We start from the raw sequence: 25320 nt of genomic DNA on the forward strand, positions 1-25320 counted from the left end.
AACAGATGTGCATAGTTTGGCTCAGGGACAATCCCCTTAAAAATAACCCCTCATGTTTCACTAAATGAAATCCACCAACATTAATACAGTATATTCTAGACTATTAGGAGACTATTTCACCTGATGAGTCACTACTACAGTATATCTACAATGCTGAAGAACACATAACTTACTTTGGAAGAACCAGATCTTCCTATTTACATATGAACGTCTATATATTTCTATTTAAAGTTACAATCTCAAAGATATTCATTTTGTTCTCTTTGGCGGCACCTATTGCGATAATTGCAGGTGTTTTTTTGGATCTCACTTCCCAGAGATCCAAACAGTGTCAAGAATTCCCGGGAATGTCGCCACAGACTATCAGTTCATACTACTGCAAATGCAAGGGCTTTCATCAGTGGGCCATAGGCTCATTCACCATGGTGTTACCTCATGTGGTGATAGCCATTGACTTAACAGACATTTATTTAAATGAAAATCTTTGAGATTATTACTTTAAGAATCAATATAAACTTAAATAACTACTCTACGTCTTGTCCTCATAGCGCACTTTACCTTCAGAGTCCCCTTTCATAAAGCAAGTACATGTTTGGGGCACATTGTCAGTCTCAGATAGTGGTTGTACAGGTTGCATTACACATAGAAACAGCCTCTGGTTTTGGTGATTTTGGAATGACATTATTGCGTCGAGGTTGCGATGTGTTTCCCGTTGAGCTCTCTACCGGCACTTGATCGCCTTTCAGTAAGAAAGGGAAATAATTGGAGAGATAAATGCTTTTAAACTTGGTGCTACAGAAGCAGTAGACCAGCGGATCCAGCAGACAGTCCATGTAGGAGAGGACCATGAGGCCATCAAAGAACGCGGCAGCTCTATCCTCTCTGGCGTCAGGCCAGTCTTTGACCCGGGCGATCAGCAGAACCGCCCTGGCTATGGTGCAGGGGAGGAAGCAGACGGAGAAGACCACCATGACGGCGGTCACTAAAAACATTGCTCTCCTCAGCTTGGTCCTGTCCCCGACTGTGTTTCTCCTGAGCCGGTTGACGATGCGTACCGTGCAGTAGACCAGGATGACGAAAGGGATGAGGATCTGGGTGAAGAAGACCGTTTCTCGCAACTTGTCCGCCACACCCTTAAATCAGAAAAAAATTATTTGTCATATACATCAACAAACAAATTTGCATTCTTGATTGTGCATTGTGTCCCTAAAAATTGTATATTGGGACTGCACCGGTTATCAGTTTAACCACTGTATATATATTCGGGCTGTCAAAGTTAACACGATAACACGTTAACGTAAATTCATTTTAATTTAGCTACTAATGTCTGTAACGCATTAACACAGCTTGCGCTTTTTAGGTTGTAGCGGGCTCAGTTTTGAAGCTAGAGTGAAGATACTGGCATCATATGAAACTAGAAAACCTAATGAATCCATTGGTACAAACTGTCATACTAGGTTGAGGGAAGGAGGCTGTATAGCACTCCAAACTTACGCTACGTTTTGGAAAACTGTCATGGCCATTTTCAAAGGGGTCCCTTGACCTCTGACACAATACCATTGTCTATTGTACAAAAACAATAGACATGCTTCCATCTTATCCACTGCACCATGTTGTGCATAGAATCTTATATATTATTTATTTTATTTAATATTTTATATATATATAAAATGTGTAATAAATGGTGAACAGCATCTCCTCCTTTATTGACAATATTAATATTTTGGTTTCAGCATATCTTTTCTAAACTGCGGCCCTGTCATGTTTAGTACAGTTTGACACACTCCAGGTTTAACACATCTCAACTTTAGCAATGCTGTGTTAAAAATAGCTCTGGAAACAGGCTCTATCTAAATGAGGCTGTTGAATGAGATAACCCTCATGGAGGACGCCATGGACCCACATCCTTGATGTCTGAATGATGTGGGTCCATGGCAATCCCGACTGGCTTTACTAAGAAAAATCTAAGGAATCCATTGATACCATGTCATACTAGCTTGTCGGGAAGAAGTTTAAATAACGCTCCAAAGTTAGGCTAAATTTTGGAGAGGAAAAACTGTCATGTCCATTTTCAAAGGGGTCCCTTGACCTCTGACCTCAAGATATGTGAATGAAAATGGGTTCTATGGGTACCCACGAGTCTCCCCTTTACAGACATGCCCACTTTATGATAATCACATGAAGTTTGGGGCAAGTCATAGTCAAGTCAGCACACTGACACACTGACAGCTGATGTTGCCTGTTGGGCTGCAGTTTGCCATGTTATGATTTGAGCATATTTTTTGCAGTACCTGTGAGGTTTTCTGGACAATATTTGTCATTGTTTTGTGCTGTTAATTGATTTCCAAGAATAAAAATATACATATATTTGAATGCAAGGATATTTGTCAGTTGTGTGAACTGTGTATTGCATAAATGAGAAGGATGATGTGATGACATCAAAACATGCTCACTCAGCACTGCGTTGCCACATGGGCACAACTGGCAGCAATAATATAATTTTCCATTGAAGCCCAACAGTTTGGGCTGAATCATTTTCCGCTTTGTCATTTCACTCATCTCATGCACTATACCAGATTTTTATGACTGACAGTGAAAACCTGCCAATGAAAAACGAAACTTGGAAGAGCGATGTATAGCGACAATTTACACAAATTACTAGGGCTGTCAATCAATTAAAATATTTATTCGCGATTAATCGCATGATTGTCCATGGTTAATCGCGAGTGATTGCAAATTAATTGATTGCAACAACAGCTGTCAGTGTGTCAATGTGCTGACTTGACTATGACTTGCCCCAAACTGCATGTGATTATCATAAAGTGGGCATGTCTGTAAAGGGGAGACTCGTGGGTACCCATAGAACCCATTTTCATTCACATATCTTGAGGTCAGAGGTCAAGGGACCCCTTTGAAAATGGCCATGACAGTTTTTCCTCGACAAAATTTAGCATAAGTTTAGGAGTGTTATTTAACCTCCTTCGCAAGGAGGCTAGTATGACGTGGTTGATGCCAATGGATTCCTTAATTTTTCTAGTTTCATGTGATGTCAGTATCTTCACTCTAGCTTTAAAACTGAGCCTGCTACAACTTAAATAAGGTGCGTTAATGCGTTAAAGAAATTGGTAGCGTTAAAACAAATTTGCGTTAATGCATTATTATCACATAAACTTTTAGAGCCCTACAAATTACACATCCAGCATGGAAACATTACCGTAACCAAGAGATCCTCTTTTGTGGCACCAGCTTCTCGGTTGAGGCTGTTGCAGCAGTCAAAGTTCTTGAGCATGGTGGGAACGGTGAGAGGCAGAAGAAGCACCCAGATGATGATCGAGATCTGAGGAGATTTCTTGAGCGCTCTCAGGAGATTCTTTCGACCGGGGTGCACCACATCAAAGTATCGATCAATATAGGTCACCGTCAGGAAGGCAATGCTGGCCCCTCGGTTTAAAAACAACATGAAGAGCATAGCTTTGCAGATTGTGTCGTCTTTATTCCTCCTCTCTCCGTGGATGAAGTTGTATGCCTTTATGGGCAAACAGATGAGCAGCAGAATGTCAGCCAACACCAGGTTGAAAAGGAAGATGTTATTGCTGTTGGATTTCCAGAATTTCAGCTTGAATATGAAGAGGTGGAGGACAGATGCATTCAGAGGCAACGCCAGGATCAAAATTATAATCATGACAGCTGCATAGAACTTATACAGCGCCTTGTTTGAGGCATCGCATTCCTCGCCATGGTGGAAACCAGATCCATTGGTTGTGTTTGATTCCATTTGAACAGTCAAATAATTACAAACTAGAAAGAGCAAAAGTTTTCTTATCTAAACTGACAAGGAAATCCCTTCACACTTAAAGTCTCTGCAGTCTCACCCAGCAAACACACACACAAAAAAAACCTGCCTAACAAGTTTCTTCAATGTCTTCAGTTTTTAATCCTCTCTTAGGTTTTGAATTCTTCTTTCAGTCCTCGTGTGTATTTCCATTCAGGTTTGAATGTCCTGTTTTGTGAGAGTCAGTATCAGGTCTGGAAGTGATTCTCTCAGAGGGCAGAGCAAATGGTTGACGACTTCTTTGAGTTTGCCTTGCAGTTCAGCTCCGTGCTCGTAGCTCCGCCTTTTATAGCCCGAGGAGGTGAGTCACCAGCTGCTTTCCACTGTTGGACCAGTGTGGCTTACAAGGGCCAAGACCAGCCTGTAACTTTTAAAATACAAATAACACAAACTCTGTTTCTTAACAGGAAACTAAGACATGGTTTAACAACAAACTAACCTCAAACTTGGTGAAATATCTTTGGTGACGTAACTCTAAAATCTGCATGCCAGGTTGAGCCCTGACAAGCTCTGTCAGATACTGATAGCTCCAGCTGATATGACTTTTGACAGACCGCCAATCATGGGAGAAAAATGTTATGGAAAGTTTTCATATTCAAAGCATACAGTGCTGCCGTTTCCTGGCACAAACTGTGAGAATTAACCATTTCTGCTACTCTGAGGGTTCAGTAAATCCCAGAAGCTGCTGAATGACTTACAGTTTATCATGAATGACAGCTTTTGAGCGTCTCAGCTCCCTAAAGCTGTACGTCTCCACCGCGGGATGCTAAAAAAACTAAGATAAATTCTCCTCAGAGTACGCAGATGTGGATCCCTGGGAATTGATGATGGATAGTGTAGGCACGAGGAGATTGACATAGTGCTGCTGTCAGTGATTTCTACTATGTAAGGGAAAGTAAATGAGGTTTGCGTGGAATGTAGAGTCCTAAGGGAGGAGAAGGAGAAGGGGGTTAACCCTAGGCCTCAGCTCTGCATGCCTCGGACTTTGCATGCTTCAAACTCCTTCTCTACTTCAGCTGCAAGTCCAGACAGCACGTTAGGAGTCAAACCGGTTTTAGAGACCTGGAGAGGACGTGACCTCATTCCAGATTCAGGATTTAAAAGCCGCCTTTATGCAAGACTAGACACATGAAACGTCAAAGCAATCAACAGTTATAGTACCTATATAATACATCTGTTTGTTTTTCACATTTCTCTCATGTCATGAATGGTTTTACTGCTTTATTGCTTTGATGTGGTAGTTTAGAGTTATACTGAGTGACTACAATGCTGGATTTAATCTAGACCTTGTTAGATGAGTAGCTCTTCTGATCCTTGACCTCCTCTCCCTCCCCTGTGCTTCTTCCTCAGCAATGATTTAATTGTATTTTGGGTTACTCAGTCAACTATGCAGTGGATCAAGTTAAATTAAAGCCCAGCAGTCTGGTCTGATACCCTCGGTAGCACAGTGATACTACCTAGCTACCTGGAGGATTAGTTTTATGACTAGGATTGATAGTAGGCCAATTTCATATCATATAACACACACACAGTAGACATGTATTTACAGTTACCTCTCTTATTATGGGCGTTTTTTGCTATGGATATTATGATGAATTTATGTACTGTAACATGTTTTTCAATGTAGATCTTGACAGAAATAATTAAAAAGAGTGTAGGTTGTTCCGAGTTGAGCAAACCACAGCTCAGTCTCATTTAAATTCAATAAAACTTGCGGTTTCTGTCCATGTCGTATTGCCCCTCTAGTTTTGTGCTTTCAGATTTAAATCGGCAATTGGCGAAATAAGTCAAAGTGATTTACGGGACACAGGTTCACTAGAAACTCCTTCAGCTCAGACTACAGGCAGCAAACAGCCCGCCGCGGACATACCCAGATCCGGCTTCGCTGCCGCCTTCGACCTGCAGTCGGAGCTCCGGCAGGAGGTGGAGAGGTGGACAATCACGCAATTAATCGCGATTAAATATTTTAATTGATTGACTTTTGGTATGCCTACATTAAGTGCATTTTGATGTGAGTACTTTTGTACTTTTACGTAAGATTTTGAATGCAGGACTTTACAGTGTGTTTCTTCCACCACTGCTCCCTATTACTTCAGGCAGAGTGACTGTTTTTTTCTTTGTGTGAACTGTGTATTGCATAATGGGAAGGACGCAGCTTTAGATGTGATGACATCAAAACATGCTCACTCAGCACTGCGTTGCCACATGGGCACAACTGGCAGCAATAATATAATTTTCCATTAAAGCCCAACAGTTTGGGCTGAATCATTTTCCGCTTTGTCATTCCACTCATCTCATGCACTATGCCAGATTTTTGGGACTGATTGCCAATGAAAAATGAAACTTGGAAGAGCGATGTATAGCGACAATTTACACAAATTACTAGGGCTGTCAATCAATTAAAATATTTATTCGCGATTAAACACATGATTGTCCATAGGTAATCGCGAGTAATCGCAAATTAATCGCACATTTTTTATCTGTTCAAAATGTTCCTTAAAGAGAGATATTTAATACTCTTATCAACATGGGAGTGGGCTAATATCCTTGCATTCAAGTATATGTATATTTTCATTCTTGTAAATCAATTAGCAACACAAAACAATGACAAATATTGTCCAGAAACCCTCACAGGTACTGCATTTAGCATAAAAAATATGCTCAAATCATAACATGGCAAACTGCAGCCCAACAGGCAACAACAGCTGTCAGTGTTTCAGTGTGATGACTTGACTATGACCTGCCCCGGTCCCTGCTGGGAGCCAACACCGACACCACGCTGCTGGAGGCCCAGGCCGTATTGCTGGGCCCGCTGGAGGGAAGGGAGGCACGGGGAAACCAGAACCAGGACTGAGCGGGGCAGACTGTCAGACTCTGCTGTAGTAAAATGAGAGGTTTTCTAAAGGGACTCTGGTGCTTGGAAACACTACCGCTTTTGTCCACAGGGACCACCAAATTCAACACAAGATTAAAGTTCCTCGCAGTAGAATGTAATATCTCATAGGTTAATTTTGTAGTTATTGAAATGAACAGTGATTATTAAACTAATAGGACGTGATCATGGCTTGTTTATTGTGAGTGTTTGAATCCAGCAGGACTCTGAGAAGTGTAGCTTTGCAGCATCAGAGGCCTGTCAGACAGATTAACAATCAGACGACTGTTCTCAGATTGTCAAGCCAACCTGTGACTCCAATAACACTTACTGTAAAGTTGTACCTGCTGCTACAACTCACAGCGGTGTCGAGTTTTCTCACTGTCATCCATACTATCTCACAGGAGGCTGAGATGTTTGGCACTCATCCAGTCACATACTTTTGGCCTCCAGCGGTTCACACAGTGAAGCTTTCCTTCACGTCCTATCCTGCAGACTCAATCCTTTCTGATCCATCAGCATAATGTACTGTATATTCAACTTTGTCTCCCACTCAGATGCAGTTACATCCAAAGAAGAGACGGCAGAGCAGAGACACTTCCCGACCACCACAGGGACTGACCAGACTGTACACCGAGATGGAGCCCAGGACCCAGCCAGGCCCTCTGCTAACACTGAAGACAGGTACTCAGACGCCTGGCCTACAACTCAGAACATGTGTTCTACTTCTTTGTTATCTTAACCCTAACCCTTCATTTGTTTTTTCCGTTTGGGCGCCAACGCTGATCTTCAGGGAGTGTGTAGAGGAGCAGCTGAAAGTGCATGAAATCTCTGAGCCAAAGCAGCTGCAGGTATATTACATAATAGTATAATATATAGCCTACAGTAGTTTACTGTGGCATAACTATGGAGGACGGACCCTGCCAAAATCATAAATAAATGAATGACCCCATGACACACGCTGAGTGACAGCCCCCTCATTTGCACAACAAGGCAGAAATGCATTAAAAAATGTAAAAAGGAATGTGTATAATTTAATGATTATGAAAATTATTTGTAAACCTTTAAGAAATTGTAAACATTACATAGATAGATATTTATATTTCTAACCCCTTTTTAATAGTTAATAACTGTTTTTTACAAACATTATTTGGATGGCTATTAAAAAGTTGCAACTGATGATTATAATACTTTGTTAAATGATTAATACATTTGTAAATCATCTACAAACATTATTTAGATAGGTAAATAATAATTTGTCAAAGGTTAATAATTGATTTCTGCTCCATCTATCTATGTAATGTTTGTAGATGTTTTACAAATTATTTCTTAAAGGTTTACAAATCATTTGGTAATCACTAACAAATACTTAATATAGATTAATTAATATAAAATATTAGTGTATAACAACAAACTGTCAATAAATAGTTCACTAATGTAATCAGACAATGTAATTGTTAGTCTCTTATCAGCTTTGATACAATATATAATTTATAAACTAATTATTTAATATTATACAAGCTAATGATAGAAGATCAATTTACCATTTATAAAGTGTTATTGAAGTGGTTGATAAAGGGTTGCCAGATCTGGTGGAATTTGTCTTCACTCCCTCTTAATGAGAACTTTTATTTCCAAATGCAGGTGCTGCATGACATCTTTCATAAGGCCAGAGTGGGTTGGAGCTTGTGCTTGCTTCCAGTTTAGTCTGCGTGCTAGCAGGGTTACAAATGTTATCGGTCTTTAGTTTTCATTTATTTATCGTGTTATTGTGTGTACTATTGCCCTTTCAATCTCAATCTTATTAATTGGCCGATACATTAGAACGTATCTTAGCTTTTCACCCAACTTATCTTAAGCTGCCCAAACCCATTTTACCCGTCCAATCAAATAAAAAGTCACCCGTGTGGGCAGAAAACAGCTGTAATGCATTCTATTAAATGTCAATATGAACATGTGCATGTGACTCATTCAATCTTTATTTTTCAGGACCTCAGAGGGATGATGAGGTTAACAGAGAGACGTTACTTCTTGCAGGAGGGTGAGGGCTTTTCCAGGATGGACAGAAATAATCTAAAGGTCACTGATCAGCAGGAGGTTCAGAGGAGGGCTTCCCTCCGCCTGCAGCTTCCCAGCAGGAAGTTAACCTCCGGCATCCAGAGGCGCTCCTCCGCCCCATCTACGGTCTTTAACGACGAAGGATCGCAGCTTGAAACCTTCCAGTCTTTGACCTTTCAGCCCGAGCGTAGCCGAGAGTTTAGGACTTTACAAGACTTTTGCTCTGCTTCATATAATCCTCAGACACCCGAGTGCAGCCAGAGGGAGACCCAAAGGATCCAGGGTCAGGCTCAGGTCTGCAGCCAAGAACAAACTCACTTCAACACTCCTCTCGTGTCCCAACCTGAAACTCTGCTTTTCCAAGTAAAACACACAACTGATATTCCTACAGGAACAGGCAGAGATGAGAAAGTTAGCCAATTACAACAGAAAAAGTCCACAGAGAAATGCCATTTGGAAGAACAGAATGAGACAGAGTGCATAATTAATCGATCACTGTCTGAGCCAACACCCTGTGATAGCAAGACCTTCACAGAGAAAAGGGCGAGGCACCAAGAAATGGAAAACATGGGTGAAACTGCAGGAAGGCTTGTTAATGAAGACGAGGTGAAGGGTCAGTTTGAATTCACAGCACCTCACAGACAAATGTCTGCTGTCACCTCAGAGGGTCTATGGGAACAATCTCTGCAGCAGAACAACACACATATCTGGACCCCCAAACGTCTCAGCGCTGCATATGAATCAGACTTATTGCAACATTTCAACAATTCCCCCCCTTTGACGGACAACAGAGTGTCCCCTCGGGCCACGAGAAACCAGGAAGTTATTGTTAGTTTTAAGAACGACCACATGGAGAGAGTCTCAAGCTTTAACATGGAAACTCTATCCACATGCTGCGATGAAACAAAAACACATTCTCATCTCTGCCTATGCAACAAGTCAAGACCAGGAAGCAGCGCAGGCTCAAACTGGGTCAAAGGGCAGAAACAAGCTACGACAACAGCAGCAGCAAGTCAAGTCCCAACACCTCTGAAACGCAGTACATTTCCCACGCATTCCACTACGAGAGGCTCTACTGGTGATGGTGGTGGCAGTGAGGATGAAGATAACCCACCCTCCCAGTGTCACCAGTTTCCCAAGCTCCCATCTCCTCCTCCCTGCCTCGGCCTCCAGGATTCCCATTTAAACCTTTCAGAGGATGATTATGCCAGCGAGGTTGAAGAAAGATGGATGTTTCTTGGGATCCAGAAACAGGACCAGAGTCTTGGATCTGGATTAGGGCCTCAGCAACAGTCCTCTTCCTCCAGCTCCAACAGAGAAGATAAAACCCTAAATTGTAATGGTAATTTTGACATATGTTTAAAGTTACAATCTCAAATATCTGCCTTTCGTTCTCTTTGGCAGAACTTATGACGATAAGCTGTAATTGCAGGTGTGTTTCTGGATCTTAGGCTGGTGTCATGTTTTATCAGTTGAGCATAATGCCAGCTTACACTTACACGCACGCACACGAAATGATGTGCAAATCTCAACAACAATATGCCACTGCTCTACATGTTGGCCTTTTCCAATCAGCTTAATTCATTATTATAGTTACTTCCCAGAGAGCGACGATTTTTCCAGCCCGTTCTCACTCCCAGAGCGCAACTTACCAACGCTCTGTCACGCCCATCGGCGTGTAATACCAAAGCTCAAGGCACCCCTTAGTGTTTGTAGGAAACGCTTTCAAGTAACTACAATGTAAACCCATCCGCAGCAACAGTAAACGCTCAGAGAAAGTGCTCCAGGAGTGTGGTGACGTAGTTTAAAGAGCAAAGAGACACACTAAGGGCAGGCAGACGGGCGGGAGGGGAGGTGGATGGGTCCAACAAACACAAGGCTTTCATCCAGGAGACCGCTGTTCATGTCTCGTGCGTTAAGTGTCACTTTCACGTTACAATTTGCTGTTCGTTCGTGTCCCGTGTTCACGTTTGTCTCATTTTCACTTTACAAACGTAGGCATTTTAAGCCCAACCATGATGTTTTTTTCCTAAACCTAACTAAGTGATTTTGTTGCCTAAACTTAAGCAAGTGTTTTTGTTTAATTAACAACGTTAAGCATGTGTTTACCGCGACCGAAAAGTGACGCCGAGGGGTCTGACAAAGCGTGAGTTTGTTTGAGTTTGAGTTGGAATGAGAACGTGTTGGATTTTTCCTGGGAGTGTCGCGGCAGACACCCAGTTTGTACTACTGCAAATACAAGAGCTTTCATCAGTAGGCCAATTGCTCAATCACCATTGTGTTCCCTCATTCAGCGTTAGCTAGTGATTTAACAGACATTTATTTAAATGAAAATCTAAAAATGTAACATATATTCTGGTCTGGTTTTGAGATTTTTGATTGAATCTGCATCTTACAATTGTGATAGGAGGCAAAATCCACCGTCCTCCATGTGTTTTGTTTATTATTACTTCACTTATATGTTTGTTTCAAGCATACAAAGCCTCAAATTATACAGGTAATTTCCATAATTCTGCCTCTTCAAAGTCTCTTTTGTGTATTTCTTCATGTTCAGGGCAGCAGAACATGTTGACAACACGCTCACTGAAACCAGAAAAGAAAGCTGATGGTCCAGATGTAACAAAAAGGGCACTTCTCAGGTAAAACCAGCTTGTGGTATTCTGATAGCACTCTACTATACTACTCTACTACTATCACATGATCAACAATCTGCCACATCTCGTAGCATCGCTGCATTGGCCCAGGAAGTGTTGTAGGCTGGTGTCATGTTTTATCAGTTGAGCATAATGCCGGCTTACACTTCCTTTCTGGTTTATCATCATATCTTTTCTCTCCCTCTACAGATCGCACGCACACGAAATGATGTACAAATCCAACAACAAAATGCCACTGCTATACATGTTGGCCTATTTCCAATAATCTTAATTTGGCTTACACTTCCTTTGTGATTTATCATCATATCTTTTCTCTCCCTCTACACATCGCACGCACACGAAATGATGTACAAATCCAGCAACAAAATGCCACTGCTCTACATGTTGGCCTTTTCCAATCAGCTTAATTCATTGTTATAGTATCAACAACACAAAACAGTTTTACAAGATCATAATGAGAGCAGTAATGGAGGAAGAAGTTGTCCTTTAAAGACCTTGTTTAACTATTAGATTGATATCCTTGAAGGCATTCATGTTGCCTCAGAATGAGTTGCAATAACTTTGTTGATCCCCTAACTTTTTACCTAGCGCCATCATCAGGTCAAATGTTTAATTTGTCTAATACTTAAAATACCTGCAAAACTAATATTCCCATCAGTCTCAGCAATGCTTGCTGTGTTAGGACTGTCCTCGACCAAAGACATTCTTAGTCGACTAACACTAGTTTCTCCACAAACAATCACACAAAAGCACCACTTTAAATCTTGTGCTTACCAGCTGTGCTCATAAGTTTATTGGAAATAAGCCATTCGGCATGAAAAAAGCATAAAAAACGACTAATCAACTAAAGAAATCTCAGTCGACTAAAACCAAAACAAACGACTAATTGACTAAGAAGGGGCAGCCCTACTTTGTGTTCAGTGCAAATAAGCAAATGTTATCATGCTGACACGCTAAACTAAGATGGTGAACATGATAAACTGTTTGTCTTGTTTTATTATTATTTATAATATTTTGCATCATTTCTTAAGTTGCTCTGTTTATATGCAGAGAGAGAGTGGATCGGAACGAGGAGCTGAAGACGGGCTGCAAAGGAGATAACATCCTCTCTGACAGAGAAGAGAGCCAGGACACGAGAAATCAACACAGTCTGCACAAACTGGAAACCAGCGAAGTCCAGGTCAGTTTTTGGTGGGAGGAAATGTGTCTTGGGCTACGTTCACACTGCAGGCAAAAGTGGCCCAAATCAGATTTTTTTTCATAACAGTGTGAACGGCTCAAATCACATGGAATCTGATATTTTCAATCCTGACTCATGTTGGTCCTAAATCAGGTACAGGTCAGATTTTTTTGCAATGCGACCTCAGTCTGAACAGTCATATCGGCATTCACATCACAATAGATTGACATTCGTCACAATTCTGCGCAGGCGGGAGTCACTCAGTAACCCGTCCCTGTTGCCAGCTAATACAACCCAACTCCTAAGCGCTTTCTCAGAGGGATGTGTTGCCTGAGCTGAGAGTCTTGCCGTGAGAGTCTTGTGGCGAGGCGCTGACAGATGTAGTTGACATCCTGGAATTGTGGATGAAATCTGTTTTAGTGAAGCCATCCACGTCACGATCCCACCACTAGAGATCTCACGAGAAACGATAATTTGGTATCAGACTGATGCCAGAGATCTAGAAACTGGTTTTGGCACTTGTTTTTCTATAATACCGCAGATACTGTCAGGGCTTGAGACTGATGGCGCCCCATTGTCCCGGGGATGATTATGATACAGTGTGAACAACAAATCCGTACAACAGTGCGCTGCGGGAGACGTGTGTTCATAATCGGGACTAGTTCACACTGGAATCTGATATTGGCCTCATTTAAAAAATAATGTGAACAGCCAAACAAAACAATCTGATCGGAGCAATAATTGGATTTGATTAAACAATAGGATCAGTTCCACTTAGTGTTATCCACCTCCAACTCTGTAGTTCTATCAGGCTGTAGCAACACAGGTATATTATACTTGTCAGTAGGTTAAATTCATTGTTTGATTGTGTCTTTTCAGGGTGTGTTGACAATAATAACAAGATAAAACAACGCCCGCCCATCCCTCAAGCCGTACAAATATTGATTTGGCAGCTATTATGCCTCAGTGTTGCTTAACAAACTAGCTTTTCTCATGACATCATTGTCCTGTTTCACAACACCACCTCTCCCGCCAAGCTGCGTTGACACATTTGATTGCTCCTCATAGACACGAAGGACGTGAACTGCTTCCTCGTGAAATCACACTAACCTGTGTCAGAGCCATGCCTCGATAATAATTTACTATCCTGCATTTCTGAAAAGCTCGTTCCAGTATTCCCTTAAGCCATGAATGCCACCCACACCTGTTGGTGCGGGGTATTTTGCAGAACTGGTACCACCAGTGTTGCATTGTGCATTTGCATTTAGTAGATAACAAGCTCTTTAATAGTAGTACTTCAACAATGCTTTCATGCACCACTTCAACCTTTCAATGCAAGGACAAAGAGTCTGAAGTAAATGTGAAACCCTCTACTGGACGACAATAGATTGTGTTGTTGTTGTAGATGGTGTCATGAATGTGAAGCAGGGTGCTGCTGGGAAATTACTGTACCTGTAATTTGTCTGGCTAATTCTGAAGCTACCCGGAAAACTAAAATGGTGTGTTCATGTAAATTGAATTTTGATGATTCACACTCTGGCGAATGCCTGCAAGCACGTATTTTCCTATTCATTAACTTTGTGTTTTTGAGACAGACCTAAGCGAGTTGCTGCATGTCTTTCATCTGATTTCCTTCACACACTCATCAGACTGGAAATGATTATCATTGCCTCGTTTGAAAGTTAATGTCAGGAGGCGTGGTAACAGCAGCTCTTATTTGACTGCCAAAGAAACTTAACATACCAACAGAGTGCTGTGCAAACATTGTTTTTGTGTAGAGGGTTGCCAAGTGTTATCTCCTCTTCTACATTGTATAATGTACTATATTTTAGGATTACAATGCAACAACTGCTGGTAATAGATTGTTCATATAATTTGATATCATGAGTTCTTAAGAAAAGACGGAGTCAGCTTTTATTCCTGGCAGATCAGGATGTAGAACTCAGATAATCAGCACTTCCAAGTTTCCTAAAAATCCTAACAATTTACCCAAAAAAGGAAGGTCATATCTCAGCATAGCCACACTAGACCCCCATATACACTCTGTTGCCAGTTTATTAGGTACACCTAGCTAAAACTAACGCCACAATCCTGCAATATATCCTCCTTCCACAAAGGTTATAGGGTTCAGCTTTTGTTGATTTGATATTTTGGAGGCTGCAGTTTGTGGTGCTGTTGAACTGTATTATGTGTTACTGACAGGTGTGTCTATTATTTTGTCAACCCAATTTATATCAACTAATGCAGTGCTCTAGAAAACGCACCCGATCGGAACAGGCTGAATGCTTGGCCTCCACCTGCAGCTTTCCTCAAGAAACGCCCATCCCAACCCGTTCTCAATCCCAACTCGTCAAATACCGCCATAAATGTTAAATGGGTTGCATTTATATAGCTCCTTTCTAGTCGTCCGACCGCTCAAAATGCTTTACACATGTCAGCATTCACCCATTCACACACACATTCATACACTGATGGCAGAGGCTGCCACACAAGGTGCCAACCTGCCCATGAGGATCTAATCTATATACCCTTTCACACACTGATATCAGCCTTCAGGAGCAATTTAGGGGGTTAAGTATGTTCCTCAAGGATACTTCGACATGTGACTGGAGGAGCCGGGGATTGAACCACCGACCTTCCGGTTCCGCTGAACCCAGCGGCGACCACAGTGCAAACCGCGTGCCGTATGAAAGGCCTATAAAGCAGTTTCAACAAAAAGAACAATGTCTCAATCATGGTGACTGAATCAATTCAACATATATCTTCAGTCTCATTACATGAAGTGAGTTAGTAAAACTGATGAAATTGTCGCTATAACATTTTGAGGATCTTTTCTAAAACAGCAGCGTTACGGGATATTGGTACTATGAATTGTGTGTTTCGTTTTTCATTAGACAATAACGTGATTCAACAAAATGTAATCAAAATATATTCATATGAGGTCAATAAACAGCAGGACTTGGACATTATATACAGTATGTATATAACATATTTCCTCCAATATGTTCCAGCTGAAAATGTTGAAAATCGAATTATTTGCCGTGTTCAATAATTAATGATATAATATAATTCTGTAATTTAGCATTTTGACCCCAAACTTAGTGGTGTAGCAGACAAGTGTTGCACTATGACGTGCTAAAAAATTAAAAACTAAGTAATTCGGGGAACTTCAGTTTGTCATCACCTGTACGGTTTTGGTGTCACTTTCGTTTTGACTGAAATTCCCGGGAAGTTGTTTCCTTATTCCTGTAGGACACTCTCATCATCAGGTGTGATGCAGAGTTGTTAAACACAGCATGGCGTAAACCTGTGCAAACATTTACAAACTCATTACATACTCCCACTTCGTCAAGTCAACACATGACTCACATACGGAGCCTATGTGTATGTGTGTGTGTGTGTGTGCAGGCCCTCAGGCTGCAGATGGAGGCCCTTCAGCAGCAGTTGAAGCAGAGAGAGAATGATTGGTCTGTAGTTCGACGCCAGCTGGAGGAGCTGATCAGAGAAAACTCTGAGCTGAGGAAGACACTAACAGTTACGCCGCAGTGCTGCCTAGTGGCCGGACGATATACTGCACAAACATACCCTCAACACCAGGAGGGACAAACAGAGGTAAAATATACTATATGGTCTTCTTCTCTTCAGGTCACAAATCACATCATAACAATATGTAATCTCCCCTATTTTATCCTTATTAATAGTTTGTCAGTCTTATTTTACCCTGAATTGTGGTACCTTTAGGTATGCTGTAGTTTCACGAAAGCAGACAGAAATATCTGCAATAACTCTCCTCGGACAGTTGCCATGGGGGTGTCATTGGTGATGGCGGGGTCCCCTCAAACAACAGAAAAACTAGAAAGAAAAGAAAAATAACAAACTCACTCATAATGGACTGACTCCCTCCTAAACGTGTGGCCCAAGGCAATGACACCCATGAGAAAAAGATAAGAAAACTAAATACAAGGAGACAAAAGGAAGAAAGAAAAAAAAGGTGACTCTGTTAGCCCTCACCGAACCCCTTATTATTAATTGATTAATTTACCTATTTATTTTTACTTTACTATTATTACTTTTACATTATTATTATTATTATTATTATTATTATTATTATTATTATTATTAGTAGTAGTAGTAGTAGTAGTATAAATTTGATTATTATTACTATTATTATTTCATTATTTTAAAATTATTATTTAGGTAGTTATTGAACTTATCAACATTATTATTATTACCATTTACTTACCTATTTTTTAAATTTTATTTATTGAATTTTTTATATATTAATTTATGTCTCTCCTCCTCCTCACATACCTGCACATTCCTCTGATCACAGTTATTAATATATGATGAATATTGTACACACTTTCATACATGCACACAAACAGTTGGAATACTCCCACTAACAAAAATTATGAAACGCCTGTTTCATGTCTGTATATTTCATTACACCTTTGTCTTTCTAATGTGTCACCTGTTTGTCAAACTGACAACAAAAATTACAAAAAAATAAATAAAATAACGCTCCTCACACAGACTTGTTTGGTAAAATTTTCTGTTAATAACACATATCTACATTCAGATAAATGTTGTCCTCAAACACTCAAAGCTGCCAGCCCATTGTTCCATTTAATTTGACTGCTGTGTAAATCCTGTTGGTATCAAATGATTCTAGTATATAGTACACTGTTAAGTGGTCTTTAAGCATCCTGGCAATAATTTATGAGGACGGACAAAAGATGGTGTCAGAGCACTGACTGACCTCATTACATGTTTATGAAGTGAAAGTTGATACGCTCCCTGTGCCAGTTCTGTCACTGCTCAGACTTGATTTTATCTTCACAACTTAAAGGGTTACTAAAACAACTGTAAACTATGAAAAAACTGTATTGAAATTTAAATAAATCAAGGATTCAAGCTCTTTCAGGGCTAATAAGGATTATATTTCATATAAATAATTGCCCTATTAAAGATGTACATTTCTTCATAGTAATTCCAAAACGAACAATCACCCACATGGTTACCTGCTAAAGTATATTGTAGAAATTAGTCTAAATTACCAAAATCTTTCAATCGAAAACTGAACCACTTAACCACCATGTTGCCAATTTGATACTGAAATTTCTTTATCTCCCCAGATGGAGCAGCTTCTCTCTAACGGATGCAGCCTGGTGGCAAGTAAAGTCACTTCTGCAGACCAGAAGACGAAAACAGTCACATTCTTCAACGGAGACGTCAAACACATTTTAGAAGATGGGAAAGTGGTGAGCTCTGTGGCCGCCTTTGTTACCTTTATGTATGTTTAAAAACTTAATATTAGGCTTCAGATGCTGTAATAATCAGTGAGATCCTTTTTTTGTTTTCATAGCTGTATTTTTGTGCTGCATCGACCCGATCAAACTTGTCAATGACGTTTTTTTTTTTCATTTGGACCACTAAGATCATGCTAATGTGTGTTACAGGTGTATTACTATGCTGGTTCACAGACAACTCATACCATTCACCCGAGTGGTCTGGAGGTCCTTCACTTCCCCAACAAGCAGATTGGTAAGAGATTAAAACAAAAGTAAACAAAAACAATGAGATACTGGTACCGGACCCCCAAACTGCTCCCTGGGTAGCTGTATAGTAGCTGCCTACTGCTCCTAATACTAGGATGGAGAGTCTAAATTTTACTGTGTGCTGTACTATGTACAATGTGTTACGATAAAAGTTGATTTACATTTACATTTTTTATGATTTGATGAACAGAAAGTATCATTTTAAACCTATTTTATCACTGTTCATTAACATCTCTAACAGAAAATGGAAAAATTTGCCAGACCTGCCAGTCCTGTGTATGACTACAGCTCATAGTCTTTCATTTATAACATGTGTCTTTCTGTCACAGAGAAGCGACACCCCGGGGGAAAGAGAGAGATCTTATTTCCAGACCAGACCATCAAGTATTTGGAGTCTGACGGCAGCGAGAGGACGATCTTCCCTGACGGCACCATCGTTCTCCTCTCACCGTAAGACTGGAGTCTCTGCTCTATTTCAGGATCAGCTTCAGGGTGTCTTCAGGGTCAGACAGCCATGCGGCTTTCATTAAAGTGGCAGCTAACAGGGACCCTCATAAATAAATGACACCATGAGGTAACCAGGACAGACACTGATATCAAACCCTGAACATTTGATTGAGGGGATGGAAAAATCATCTTATCTACACTATCTTACAGTGTCATGTTCTGTTGTCTGAGTGTGAAATATTCAGACCCAAGTCTCTGTCTTGTGCATCATTTTACACCAGATATGGCTCCGACCAATTTGGTGCCCTAGGCAAGATTTTAGCTGGTGCCATTCCACCTCTTTTGGCGCATGTGGAAGCGCGTGCAACAATTTATTTTGTGCGCTTGCAAAGCAGTGTTATTTTTGTGCATACAGGATTGACATAGCCTCTTAACTTCCTAACAATAGCTATAAGCAGGTTGAAATAATACATACTTCAAACTACTAATGCCAAGTTTCAGCAGAAAGCAAACAGAGTTGGTTATTGTGGAAAGACTGATCAAGACGGTTTTGATGAGTTTTATTTTGTTTCTGTCTGGGTCTTACAATGATCAGCGAGGTAAAATTACTGTTTCTGTCAATGGAGTCTTGTGGCTTTGAAGAGAGCATATTAATTGTGTGTTTTGTACGTTAAAAAAACAAAAACGTGAGGATTGTCGGGCGAGGTCTGGAGTGTCTTTTTTGGATTTATGGACGTTTATTCATAGTGAACATTAGCAGAGATAATATATCCTCAGAAAGTGTAAGTCACACTGAATCTAAAAATGTGTATCATGTCTGAGAAGGAGTAAGAAAAAGTATGTTAGAGTAACTTTAAGTCCTCCATGAGCAGTCTGTCACAGCTGAAGCACCAACTGCTCACGGTGTTGGTGAACAAACCAAATCAACAGGTCAAACTACAATAACTAACTTCCTGTTGTTTTAGAGCACCAATATGAACCTCTCCCTTTCACCTCAGGCAGTAGTTTGTCTCATGTCTCTCCCTCTCTGTACCTCCCTTTCAGTAAATGAACATTATCATCAATCAATATCAATGTTTTAATGTTATTTACTTACTGAAGTATTAAAAAGCACATGCTAAAATGTTGTGATATTTATGAAAACATTGTACTGTGATCAAAGTTCATTTTGCTTTCTGGATCATCGTCTCTTCCAGGTCCGGTGAGAAGGTGGTCGATTTCCCCAACGGTCAGAGAGAACTCCACACTTCCCAGTACAAGAGGAGGGAGTATCCTGATGGGACGGTCAAGACCATCTACCCCAACGGACAACAGGAAACCAAGTACGCATCAGGCAGAGCACGCATCAAGGAAAAGAAAATTACCATCTGACATCTTAGATAAATGTGTGAGACGGAGAGTGATGTGTGTTTGGTGATGTAGTGTTGGGAGGAAATACTTTTATGAGATTAGAGATGTTCTCACATTGTTGATTTAACTTTATATTTTACCCTCATGTAGCAAATAATTCATTACTGACGATTTATTTAATATTTAATTAAAAAACTGATTGACAAGCGATATCACACTTCAATGATTCAATATAACTAAGACCTCTTTTCCACATGCTGCTGTATTTCCAATGGCTTGTGCTGCGCCACGTCGGCTTTGCTGTGACGTCAGGGCTCAGCAATAAATCCAGAAAGTAAAAAAAAGAAAAGAAAAAGGAACGCCACTTTAAGTGGGTTTAAAGCACTGACTGAGCAATGGAGGATCCTTTGGCCCCCACAACAGTGAATCAAAGTCACCATCTATCTCCTTCTTCACCTCCTCTTCCTCCTCCTCTCTCTTCAACTTCTTGCCTGATGAGGCCAGCTGAGCAGTGAGCTTGTGAAGCTCCTGCATGACCATCTTAACATCCAGTTGATGCTGCGAGGCCCTCAGAGTGGCTGTATTAAAGGGGAATGTCCGTATGAAGTCTCCAACTCTGAGCGGAGGGACATGTTGTCCGTTCAGTACTGTGGTGGTCCTCTCCACCCTTACTGGTCTGTGACTCCCACTGTGAATCAACAATCACAACATTTGTTTGTTAAACTATATGAAGAGTTGGAGTTGGAGATGCTTACTTGAAATGTCTCTTAAAGGTATAGTTTGGGTGTTTTGAAGTGGGGTTGTATGAGACACTTATCCATAATCAGTGTATTACCAACAATAAATGGCTGTCGGCATGCACACGGCTGTATAGCTGTCTCAAGATAAACCAGCGAAAATATTCTAAATATAGTGTACACTTACACTGATATAGATTCTTGTCAGTGTTTTGCTGCTGCCCCCGTTCACAGCATTGTATTGCTTTGCTACCGTGCTGATGCTCCTGTCTGTTTCTCCCAACTGGAAGCGTGCAGACGTCATCTACTGTAGGTAATACACTGACTATGGATAAGTACCTCATACAACCCCACATCAAAACACCCGAACTATCCCTTTAAATTCAGCAGAAGATCTTCCCTGTAGACCGTTTATAGCGTTTATAGCGTTTATAAATTCTGCATTCAAACACTATCATAACCACATTTTCGACAAAGACAATGCATTGTGTTTGTTTTTTTACATGCATATAGAAAGCACAGCAGTACTGTATTTACCTGCAAATGTTCGGGAGCTTTGAATGTCTGAATCCCAGCCCCCTGTGTGGGATATCAGGTATCGAAGAGGAAACGTCTGTCTCTCCAGAGAGCTCCAGCTCAGCTTCTGTTTCAGCGTCGTCACGGTTTGTAACCTCAGACACGTGAAGACCCCTGTTGTCCATCAGCCACGGTGCGAGAGCTGGACACGTCTGTCTGTTTACCACTGACACGTTTGTCCTTGAATGTGGGCCGAGGATAAGGTTCAGGGTCTTGTCGTTGTGGGTTTTTGTGTTAACTATTCTGCTCTTGTATGCATATATCTTATTAAGGTCAACAGGGGGAAGGTGCCTTTGGTAGTCCGCTACAAAAGCATGTCTGGACTGTCTTTGGTTCATCTTTTCAGGTGGGCGATGACTTGTTATCAGAGGGAGCATCTGTGTGGACTGGCTACCGCTCCTTCGCTTCTTAAACTTGGTTTCTTTAAACTTGGTGAGCACAGGCGGTATTGAATGGAAACAAGGCTGCTTGTACCCTTGTCTCTGATAAGCCCTCTCTCTCAAACTGTCAATCATTGTATAGTTCATCAAATCAATCAGATCGCTAATGAGTCCTTTCTTCACTGTGATATCTGCCTGGCAGTCCAGAGTCAACGCAGGACTGTAGTTGACCTCCAGCAGCCAAGGTCTAAACATGACGTCAATCAGGATGTCAAAGCCAAACAGCTCCACACAGTTGGGACAGGAGGGGACGGAGGGAGCGATGGTGAGGAGGGTCAGCGTGACGATGTTGTTGATCCTCTGCCACAAGAGAAGCTCGTTGATGTCTTGGCTGTGGAGAAAATGCCTGAACTTGCTCATGGTCCACTTGCATCCTTGGCCCACTCTCTCTTTTTCGGTCTTGTAGAAGGGGCCAAACTTATTGATGCTGGTGTTGGTGAGGTGAGCGTACAGGTTATGCAGAGACGACAGGTTGTACTTCTCTGTGGCGAAACGCACTAGGCCTTCTTGATGGACGTAAACAGTCAGTGGGTGAAAGCTCTTCACACACACGTAGATCCTCAGGTCAAACTTGTAGCCGGAGATCAGCAGAGGGTTGCTGATGTACCTCTGTACGATCACAGAGCAGTCGTAGACCATGTCCTTGATATCCTCAAAGATGAAGATCCCTCTGCCTCTGGAGAGATCTACAGGCTTACATATCCAGTAGACCGACGGCCCTCTGATCAGACGCAGTTTGTTGTATTCAGACAGGAAGCGGGTGTAGTCGTTGGGGAGGATGAAGGCGGTGGGACTGAAGTCGTAGAGAGATGAACGGAACGTGGCTCTCATTCTCCTCAGGTTGCGTGCCAAGTAGTCCTTCCAAAACAATCACAAATCATTCTTTGATTATGATTTCTGTTTGGAAACTTTTGGTTTGGTATTCTTGGCAAAGGCCCCATTTACACCTGGTGCTGCAACACATTCTCACTCCCAACTCGTCAAATATATTGGTTATATACAGTATATTAGTCAGTGCCCCTCGGCATCGGAGACCGATGCACTAGGCACCCCTCTTGCTTTACTTTTGGACATGTCTAAATGTCAATATATGCTCGTTACATGCATAGTGTCCTTTCAAAATAAACTTACATTTTCACAGGAAGGTAGATTTAGGCAACCAGATTGTGTCTAGAAGGGAACTCACAAAATGCAAAATGTGATCCGAGACCTGCAAAAGCTTGCAAAAACTCTCCCAAGACTCGCTGCCCGACAACCTATCCTAACCTTAACTATTTGAGGCCACGTAGAGCGCCATACTTTGATGCGTAGGGCCACTTCCCTTCCAAGGAAAGATGTTGCAAATGCAGTTTCATTGGACCGATGACGAGACATTTACAGCCCTCAGATTAAGTTTCAATTTAGATTAATGCAAAAACAAATTGCATTATTGCTATAGTATATTTGTAAAACAGATTATTCCTTTGGCAATACATCCTCTATGATATATCCTTTTTGAAAGTCTTGACCGCTGTTTGTTTCCCCTGCCTTACATTACGCTTTCAATTTACAATCAGCTGATCGTTTGTGTCCCATGTTCAGAACGTCCAGTCACATTTTCACTGTACAAACAGTCATTTTAAGCCAAACCGTGTTGTTATTTTCTAAACCTAAATAAGTGCTTTTGTTGCCTAATACTAAGCAAGTGTTTTTATTTAATTCACAACGTTAAACACGTGTTTACTGCGACCGAAAAGTGGCGCTGAGGGGTCGGACAAAGCGCCAGTATGTGACGAGTTGGGATGAAAAGGTGTTGAAACACGTGGATGATTCTGTAGTCTATATCGGACAACACAAAAAACTCTGCATTTCTTTTAACACACAAAGTCAACACAACATGTCAGACCATCTTCACCTTGCGTGTGATGCCAACAGTTTTGGGATGGTGGTTGAGGCGCTGCCATGGCAACAGGTTGTGATATTCTGAGGTGCGAAACGTAGAGCCCCGCCAGTACAGGTTCCAGTCTTCCTCCTCCCGTTCGTCTCCGTCATATTCCTCCCAACCTCGCTCCAGAAGCACCTCCCTCACCACCTCTGGTCCTCTGTCATGTAGTCTGAACACCAGGGATGCCATGCAGCATCGTCAACTGTAGATATACAGCAGATGTATAGAAGAGAAACGTGGATCATCGATATAAGAGCTTTAAAAGTTACTGCATGAGATGAATCTGAGTCACTTCCAGAGGATATTATCTCTGATGTCCATCATGAATAAACGTTCATAGATCCACTTTGAAATCAAAGAAAAAGACGCTTCAGAACTTGCCCGAGAATCATCACATTTTTAAGTTGTCTTCAGTATCAAATTAATCAAGTGATAGTTGTCTGTACATCCATGGGTGCATTACAAACAGGAACAGCTAATTCGGCAAACTGTTAATGGTGCCAGTTTGCCAAAATGTAAACAAATATAGGCTCCAGAAACGGGGCTCAAAAGAGAACACCAGTAGCTATCAGCACAGGTTATGTTAAAATCACCCCACCTCCCCTATAGACAAAATAAAACCCCGTCCAAATGAGGATGATTACATATATACAGTTTAACAGTTTATCCCCTGGCTGGTTATTTGTGTGAGAGCTAAAGCATTTACACAGTAAATCTGAGAAGCCCAAATAAACCTGACACTTTGTCTCGTCACCTGCACAGACAGAAGGATCAGACTCCAGCTTCAGTGTGCCAGCTCACTAACACACACATTAAATGTGCTGAACTTTGTCTCTTCATCATCTGAAAACCATTACCAAGTGCTGAACACATACAGTATATAATAATACAAAGGTCACTTAACAAGCCAAACAAACACTGATGCAGAAAATAATGATACAAACACAAATGTCCAGTTAAAGCTGATTTACATTTTATTTCAGAGGTTTTTCTACACTCAAAAGGATTCATTTATGGGGGAAACACTAAAGCATGCACAATACTAGAATATGTAATCCAGGAACTTCCTATTTCTCAAATAAATCAACACAAATTAGGAATTTTTCAATATTGAAAAAAGTGATTTGTCTTACCTTTGAATGCTGACTGCACATTAACTAGTAGTCTTACTGTATATCCTTTCTGCAGGGTGAGTGGAGGGTAGACAGTAAGAGACTGTTGCATAGTGTTCAGTAGCCGGTCTGCGCTCTTAGCTCCTCCTACAGACTAAACACAAACCTACACACAAACTGAAGGTCGTCTGTCAGACAGGTTTATGTACAGGAGACAGAACAATGGTTGTTAGAGGAATGAGTGTCTCCTGTTTGCTCTGTATTGTTGTTGTGTGCCTACTGTTATCGTAGAGATAAACTGTTGTAGTCATTTAATACTGAGGAATGAAAACAAGACAAACCATTATTTGTATAGCACCTTTTATACAAGAAATACAGCACAAAGTGCTTTACAATGAAGGAGAATGAACATTAAAAACAGGGAAAACAAGATTAAACACTTGATAAAATGGAGTAGATATATTAGAAAATAAAATAACTTTATTTATAAAGCACCATTCAAAACCACCATTACTAAGTGCTTCACAAACAAGGACAAATTAAAGAAAGTACAAGCAATAAAATACAAGATCACAGTCAA

General features: G+C 41.0%; 3 protein-coding genes across 5 annotated transcripts in view; 1 reads left to right on the forward strand and 2 right to left on the reverse strand.

Moving 5' to 3' along the window:
• LOC141756349 (centrosomal P4.1-associated protein) overlaps positions 1-20159 on the forward strand; it is a 29382-nt gene extending 9223 nt beyond the window's left edge. For 2 of the 3 annotated variants that reach the window (XM_074616007.1, XM_074616008.1), the window contains exons 3-10: positions 7262-7388; positions 11317-11401; positions 12467-12596; positions 16005-16208; positions 17732-17857; positions 18056-18140; positions 18484-18604; positions 19798-20159. In XM_074616007.1, coding sequence (XP_074472108.1) covers positions 7262-7388; positions 11317-11401; positions 12467-12596; positions 16005-16208; positions 17732-17857; positions 18056-18140; positions 18484-18604; positions 19798-19972 — 1053 coding nt within the window. In that variant the 3' untranslated portion in view covers positions 19973-20159. Of the gene's footprint in view, positions 1-7260; positions 7389-7497; positions 7556-11316; positions 11402-12466; positions 12597-16004; positions 16209-17731; positions 17858-18055; positions 18141-18483; positions 18605-19797 lie in introns of those variants that run through there. The other variant, XM_074616009.1, reaches the window with a different exon arrangement.
• LOC141756272 (12-(S)-hydroxy-5,8,10,14-eicosatetraenoic acid receptor-like) lies at positions 473-4093 on the reverse strand. The gene is made up of 2 exons (XM_074615873.1): positions 3215-4093; positions 473-1133 (listed from the first exon to the last, which is right to left on the reverse strand). Exons 1-2 carry the CDS (start codon positions 3773-3775, stop codon positions 612-614), a joined length of 1083 nt encoding a protein of 360 aa, XP_074471974.1. The 5' UTR covers positions 3776-4093; the 3' UTR covers positions 473-611.
• Positions 20160-20162: 3 nt separating the features above from the next.
• Positions 20163-25013, reverse strand: ttll2 (tubulin tyrosine ligase-like family, member 2). Its single transcript, XM_074616006.1, has 4 exons — positions 24762-25013; positions 23599-23830; positions 21226-22562; positions 20163-20639 (listed from the first exon to the last, which is right to left on the reverse strand). Exons 2-4 carry the CDS (start codon positions 23815-23817, stop codon positions 20318-20320), a joined length of 1878 nt encoding a protein of 625 aa, XP_074472107.1. The 5' UTR covers positions 23818-23830; positions 24762-25013; the 3' UTR covers positions 20163-20317.
• Positions 25014-25320: the final 307 nt, after the last annotated feature.

The sequence above is a fragment of the Sebastes fasciatus genome, chromosome 18 (genome assembly GCF_043250625.1).
Source record: "Sebastes fasciatus isolate fSebFas1 chromosome 18, fSebFas1.pri, whole genome shotgun sequence".
Lineage (NCBI taxonomy): Eukaryota > Metazoa > Chordata > Actinopteri > Perciformes > Sebastidae > Sebastes > Sebastes fasciatus.